Source organism: Sinocyclocheilus rhinocerous, unplaced genomic scaffold (genome assembly GCF_001515625.1).
Source record: "Sinocyclocheilus rhinocerous isolate Xijiao unplaced genomic scaffold, SAMN03320098_v1.1 scaffold1488, whole genome shotgun sequence".
Taxonomy (NCBI): Eukaryota; Metazoa; Chordata; class Actinopteri; order Cypriniformes; family Cyprinidae; genus Sinocyclocheilus; species Sinocyclocheilus rhinocerous.
This window is the reverse complement of record NW_015633542.1, coordinates 839627-847478: the sequence shown is the minus strand read 5'-3', so window position 1 is coordinate 847478 and position 7852 is coordinate 839627. Positions and strand designations below refer to the sequence as shown.

General features: G+C 36.1%; 1 protein-coding gene across 1 annotated transcript in view; it reads left to right on the top strand.

Moving 5' to 3' along the window:
• LOC107744351 (protein RTF2 homolog) overlaps window positions 1-7852 on the top strand; it is a 33904-nt gene that overhangs the window by 6411 nt on the left and 19641 nt on the right. The window contains exon 5 of the mRNA XM_016557938.1: window positions 282-360. Coding sequence (XP_016413424.1) covers window positions 282-360 — 79 coding nt within the window. The remainder of the gene's footprint in view (window positions 1-281; window positions 361-7852) is intronic.

The window sequence follows — 7852 nt, the reverse complement described above, 5'->3', positions numbered from 1 at the left end:
TCAGACCCTTGGTGCCTATATATATATATATATATATATATATATATATATATAATTTTAATATTCAAATCACTTGGTTTGATATTTTGCTATCTAATAACATTCAGACAATTTAAAGTGTGACTTAAGTGGCTGCTGTACTTTAAAGTTTAAAGCTGCCAAGTGGAAAATATGTTCATTTTTCCGCATTGTTAAATCAGCAGTCAAACTGATTACTCTTGACATTTTTCATTTTTTTTTTTGGTTTTTGTGGTTGTAATCACAGTGTTTTTTTCCTGTAGGTTTTTATTCCTACAGACCTGTGGGTGTGTTTTCTCAGAACGAGCGCTCCGAGAGATCAAGACCGAAATCTGCCACAAGGTTGGTGAAAGGCAGTGTTCTCGATTCTCTTGAATCATTCGCATTTCTGTGGCCTGTTATCGCTCTCATCTCTTCCTTTTGTCTTTGCGTAGGCGCTTTATTAAACCAGCTGTATGTTAATAATGTTACTGAAACCTTGGACCGTACATGATCAGTGGCATAAGCCGTATGTAATTCATTGTTTACTTTATGGAAGATTATGTCCACATACATATTCTTAGTTAAATGTCGATCAAAGTTCAGAGGTAATGGTTTTTAATCGATCTTATCTTATTCAGCGTTCAGTTTTACATAAAGACTATTTTGTTTGTCTGTAGTCCTGCTTTGCAGTATGAGTTTTTCATAGCGCTTTTGTCTATATGTTTATGCTAATGCACATGCGCATGCACAGCCTGAACAAGCCTGAAAAATACTGCTAATTTTATTCCTAATTTGAAATATGTTACACTCCTGGTCAAAAGTTTGGAATTTGGAATTTTTAAAAATGTTTTTGGAAGAAGTCTCTTCTGCTCAGCAAGGCTGCGTTTATTTGACCAAAATTACAGTATCATTGTGAAATATGATTGCAATTTAAAATAACTGTTTTCTATTTGAATATACTGTAAATTGTAATTGATTGCTGTGATCAAAGCTGAATTTTCAGCATCATTACTCCAGTCTTCAGTGTCACATGATCCTTCAGAAAATACAATTCAAATACATGTAAATGATGATTTTTTTTTAAACTTCTGTTTTTTTCTTTTTCTCACCTTTCTTTTTTATCAAAAAAATATTAAGCTGCAAAAACAGATTTCAACATTGATAATAATAAGAAACATTATTAATATTTGACCACCAGTAATTATTGATAATGATTGAGCAGCAAATCAGCATATTAGAATGATTTCTGAAGGATCATATGACACTGAAGACTGGAGTAATGATGCTGTTTTGATCACAGCAATAAATTTTATTTTAAAATATTTTAAAACAGCTATTTTAAGTTGTAAACATATTTCACAATATTACAGTTTTTGCTGTATTTTTGATCAAATAAATGTAGCCTTGGTGAGCAGAAAAGACTTCATAATAGGGATGGGCCGATTACCGGTTTCAAGGTGTACCGCTATTTGAAAATTTCACGGTTTCAAAACCACTAATATTTTTCGTTATACCGTTCCTGCGGTATGCGCTGTTTTTCATGTCTCCTCAAAGACTGAAAGTGTAGGAATCCCTCAGGTTGAGTGCAGTGTAGAGAGTAACATGACCCTCCTCCTGTTGGTGCGAGCGAGCGGTCAGTCACGTGTGTGTAGGATGGCCGAACTTAAAGGTCCCCTGAAATGCTTAGAAACACTCTTACTCTTTGTTGACATCATTTTAACCGAAACAGGAAGACAGGGCGGGACATATCAAGCAGCCCCGCCCCTTTTTAAAATAGCCAATAGCGTTCGTTTTTATATCACAGCTTGTGCTAGAGCCGTTGAGCTCCATAAAGCCGCATTTGACAGGGTATGCCGAAGTGACGAACTGCAAGCTTTAAATGCTTATATCTTCTAAATGCGAATTTTGTCACTGTTTTGGAGCACACTGCCTTATAGATAACCTTAAGACTAACATATTGATACTAACACCCAAAAAACTTTAATTTTGATTTCATCGGGACTTTAAGGAGCTTCCCCTGGAACTTACGCGATCGGCAACCGGACTGGGTTTATGAATGTGTTTCTGAGGGGAACTGACTGTCTTCAGAAAAGTTTACGTGGTATTTTCTTTTCATCTCGTCTCTGTATAGTTCATATTAAAGCAGTGTTTCAGCGCAGTGCTGCTTTGTTTACAGCGGTAACCAAGGAAACATTGTATCTGGTGTTCCAGAAGCGCCTCCTGCTGTCAGAGAGTGAAATTATATAAATAAATGATATGAAATTATAGAAATTATATCTATATTATATAACTAAAATTAAATAACTGTAATTACAGATTTAGGTTAAATAAAGATGCCAGTCTTTATTTTTCTTCTTTTTTTTTTCTTTTTCTCTTCAAAAGCGGCAAGACAGCCCACAATTGAGCAAACATTTCAGAAACAAATCAAAGAAAAAATAAACAAATACTGCTGTTCCAAATATTCTGTATGTTGCTCAAAAATAAAATATATTGTGTTCAGTGGAAATATATATATATATTTTTTTTACCCAGACATTTAAAAATAACACATTTTAGAGCTGTAACAAAAATACCGTGAAACCGTGATATTTTTTGCTTAAGGTTATCATACCGTCAAAATCTCATACCGGCCCATGCCTACTTCATAACATAAAAAATCCTAATTATTCCAAACTTTTGACCGGTAGTGTATTGGTTAATAGAACTAGTTTAACAAACAGTCAGATTTCTATATAAAAGCTATACTTGCTGTTTGAGAGTGTTAAGAAGATGGCCACATTGACTCAGTTTACAATAAAGCACACTTTCAGGTGCTATATTGCAGACATGCGTTGGTTTTCTAACTGTGAGTCACACTTTCACCCCCTAGTAGTCACTCACATATATCTTGTTTGTTTTGTTCAAATGTGGATGTTGATAATGAGTTATTATCATAGGTGAAGATAAGCTCTGACTTACGCAGTCAGCAGCTCTGGTTGTGTTTTTCTTTGTCCAGGTGATTTGTCACCTTCTCTGCTGTGTTTGCAGTTGGACAGAGTTGGACCGTGGCTAATGATTACGACTTGTCTTTTGCTCTCAGTAGTGAATCATTAACCTCCCAGTCCCCTGCCTCGGTCTAATTGGTTTTAGGCTCAGCTAGCTGGCTTTTCTCTGTGGCATTTGTCTCAATTAATCCGAGCATTAAGGCGGAAATAGGGAAACTGCATCCTGCAGCCCATCTCTTCTCCAAACCGGCATAAACAAGTCAGACAGCAGCATGGCTTGCTGTGCTTGGACAAACATTCAGCAATATTTGAATATAGTATATATAAACCTCTAATGGTTATCCATTTCCAAGCAAATATTTAACTATTCTTGGTGCTGTTAATCATAGCCTGTGGTTATGTATTGCGTTACATGCATCTAGGTTTTGAATAGGCATTTTTCATTCTGTCTTTAACACCAGGGAAAGCTGATTAGATTGATGCGAATTTTGTCACTGTTTTGGAGCACACTGCCTTATAGAAAATCTTAAGACTAACATATTGATACTAACACCCAAAAAACGTTAATTTTGATTTCATGGGGACTTTAAAGAGCTGACCAAAAGGCAAACTCTCCTCTACATCGGTATCGACTTCAAATTTAGGAACTCTCTGGCAGTTTCAGACCGAATTCAAATGCTCAAGATGCATCCGGTGAGGAAAATTAAATCTATAGTCATCAATCAGAAGGCTGTTGAGATGCTCAAGAGCTTGCATGGGAATGGCTTCTTTACCCCTGTCATCCAATAGCGGGGCGGCCCAGCAGTGATTATGTTTGGACACACTGGCTCTCATAAATAAGCTCTGCCATCCTGCAAGTGGAGACCTGAAAAGCGACGGGCCCCGGGGAGACATTTAGTGTGCTAACCGAGCTCACGAGTATACAGAGATTAGAAAGCTGTCTTTTTATGTGCCTGCCAATATTGAGACGGTGTGTCGTTAAACTCATCACACCTCCAAATCGCAGCTGTAATATGCAGTAACATTTTAAATGGAGTGTTAAATATGGGATCTTGGTAGGTAAGGTTGTTCTGAGATGATAAGTATGCATTTGTGAAATCTGTCATTTAGCTGACACTTTTATCCAAAGTGATTTATAGAAGGACAATTGCAGAGACGGTCCCCCGGAGCAGCTCAATGGCAGAGGGGAACCACGCAATCAAACCACCCTCACCACCACACAGCTTCAACAACACAACTGTGTTTGACCATCAGTCCATTAGCTTGTCTTTATCGTGACTAAGAGCTAAAACTGACACATTCAAAACACACATTATGAGTCCAAATGAGTATGAGTTACCCTTGTAAAAAAGAAGTATACTTAAGTGTACACTGATTTCTTACTTAGTGTTTTTGTCTTGGTTTCCAGTACAAATGTTTAAACATTCGTAAATCAACATACAAGCAAAATGACATAAGATATTAAGCCTTGTCTTCTTAAAAATGATCAAAATCGAGATTAAGCTTAAAACAGGAAAAATATCTGCCAATGAGGTAAGAAAAACAGACCATTCAAAGAGAAAGCAAATTTATTCCTCTGAGCCCAATGGCAGAATTTTGTTCTTGTTTTTTAAGCTTAAACTCTAAAAATCTTGATACATTTTTCAGAAAACAAGACATAATATCTTATGTCATTTTGCTTCTTAAGTGAATGTATCTGGATTAAAGATACATTTAGAAAGTTTAGATATTTGTATTGGAAAAAAAGAAAAAAAATATTAAGGGGCTTCAACTTTTTTTTTTTTTTTTTTTTGCAGTATTGTTTAGAGCAGAGGTGCCCAAACCATTTAATACGAAGGGCCAAAAATCTAACTTGATAGAGGACCATGAGCCAAAATAAGTATTGAAATATATTTATTAAATTTTTTACATTTAAAAAAAATTAAATAACCTTTTTTAAAAAATTACAAATTCCATCTATTTTTTAATGATTCAATACAAAATAAATAAATAAACAAACAAAATATAAATTAGAAATAAAGATATGCTTCAGTGGCATGTTTTTTTTAATATACTAAGATATCTTAGGAGACTTTTGCATTGGAGTTGTGCTTGCTTACCTGCTTTCCATCCACCAGGTGAAAATGATCATAAAGTCTGAATGTTTAATAAAGGCGCAGAACATCTCCTCAAAAACACATGAATTGAGAAACCATTTATGTCTCTATTTGCAAAAGGATGACACGTGGAAGGCAGTCTATACCGTCAGCTGTACCACTTTGTGGTGATATGTTTAACTAAATAGCTAATAGTGGTCATGATGTAAATGTTAATGGCTAAAATATGTTCCTCTGTCATTGTCAAATAATTTACATTGTTTGTATGTGTACATATAAACAATTTACATATCACAGTGGAAATGAAAGTGCTTGATGTGTTCGGCTGGGGTTTCAACTAGGGATGCTCCGATCAGGATTTTTGCAGCCGATACTGAGTACCGATTTCTTGTCATGGTGATCGCCCGATACCGATGCCGATTCAGATGCTTCTAGCTTTATATAGACGGTTTCATCGGACGCACGCGCCTGGCCCGAAGTTAACTTCTGGTCTGTGTTTGTTTATCAGTCTGGCTATGGCGCCGACTACAAACGCAGTTAAAGTTAAGGTGATGACTAGACTGATGTTGGGCTCAGGTGGATGTGTTTCCCATACATTTATTTAGGTGTTACATTTACAATATCAAAACTGACCGATTTTCCAAAAGGCTTCGTTGAATAAACATGACATGTACTGCACGTTTAAAAATAAAAACGAGGTGCGGGTGTTTTTATATCACTGTATTTCTGAAGGAAGACTATCTTTAGAAAATTTTCGATGTCATTTTCATTTCATCTTGCATGTTATATGCCTGATAAATCAGCGTTTGTGAGCTCAGCGCTGCTTTGTGTACAGCCGTTACTGGGGAAACCTCTGTTTCTCCTGCTTTAAAGCACCTCCTGCTGGCAGAGAATGAATTTGCATTTTCAGTAAGTCCGTCTGATTTACGCAGCAAACATATTTTGCTTTTCCTATATCCATGGGCGCTGCGGATACGTGCCGCGGCTGGCCGGTATAAACACAAGCATAAGCTCTGGTTCCCGTGGAGCCGTAATGCGCCGCAGACGTGTGCAGTGAGGCGCAGATCAGATCTAACATCACTGAATCTGCTGTTACAAATGAACCATCCATTCATCATATCATCATGCAAAACATACACGACAAATAACGAGTTTTTCATTGTTTCTCGAAACGTCATAGCATTTCCACACCGGCGATGACATGACTGTGGTGTCAAATCATGTACGTCGTCACGCGTTGACGTCATCAAATTGCGATCGGTTCGTGAGATCAGCCAAGTGTAGTGAATACCGATCGAGTCATAAAATGTGATTATCGGCCGATCGATCAGAGCATCCCTAGTTTCAACGATTCAATACAGTTGACAGCACCGAAAATGAAGCACAAAGACTAAACAATATGATCAATGTTGAAATCAAAATTGACTTGAGCAGATGTTCATGTGTACACAATTTACATGAAAATTTACATATTGAAAATATGCGGCTTACATTATGAAAGTATTATAGTGGCATGCCATAATGATGCTCACTAAACATGTGGGTAAGGATTGGCTATGTAAGTAAAAAATAAAATCACAATATTTTCAAAATGTTTGGTCAGTTACTGGGTATATCACAGTGTAGCGCCCTTTGACTGTTTTTAAAAAGAAAGTTTTATAGTAACACAATAAAAAAATAAATAAATGTTTTCAATATATTTGTTTTGCTTTATGTACTTTTTATATATATATATATATATATATATATTAGGGCTGTCAATCGATTAAAAATTTTAATCTGATTAATCACATCCTTTTTCTGTAATCGCGATTAATCGCACACTTCATGAAATTAAGCATAGGCCATTTATCTTGTTTTAAATGTTTATTTTGTCATCATTTGCTATATTCAGCAAAGTAAACCAAAAGATTGAAGGGTGATTCTCAAAAATCTAAATTTTCTGCAAGTTTTTTTCAAGATAAATTTAGATGACTTTCCAAAAAAGGACACTCAGAAACTCCGAAAGGACACTAAGGAACCAAATGATATAAGGAGCCCTTATAAGCACATATGAAAGAAAAAAAAAATCAGAATTTTGTAGTATGTGTACAGTGCAACACTAAAGAGCTTTTTTACATTTTTGGGAGAAGCCAAGTTGCGATACCAAACAGGACCACATGGAGATGCCAAAAAAAAGCTTAAATCAACCGCCTGCTGACTGCATATATCTTCTACAGTACACAGATCCATTCCGTAAAACTAAACACAGCAACATAAACATGACAAATAAAAACATTATTTGTGTTGACAATCCGTTCAGTCTGTACTTCACACAGCGCGCGTGACATGTGAGAGCATGCGCTCTTCAGAGACAATCACAGAATATGACAGAGCTCGCATATTATTTCAGTAATTTGATAACCAATCAACCCTCTATGCACACCTTGGCAATATAATCGCCATTGGCTAGTACATTTTTTTGTTTACTCGCCAGACGGATATACTATTTTACACACACACACACGCGTTCACTTAGCTATCTAAATGGGGACATATACACTTTTTCACCTAAACCCACCCCTACCCCTCACAGAAAACTTTCTGCATTTTTACAATTGCAAAAGTAAAAAAAAACTTTGTTTACTTTATTTTAACAGTTTTAGAAAAAAGGACATCCGCAAATTGAGGTTTTTGCCGATTTTGTCAGGCTTTGCTCACTTTTGGGTACAAATTTGTCCCCAAAATATGGTTAAGTAGGTACGTACACACACACACACACACACACACACA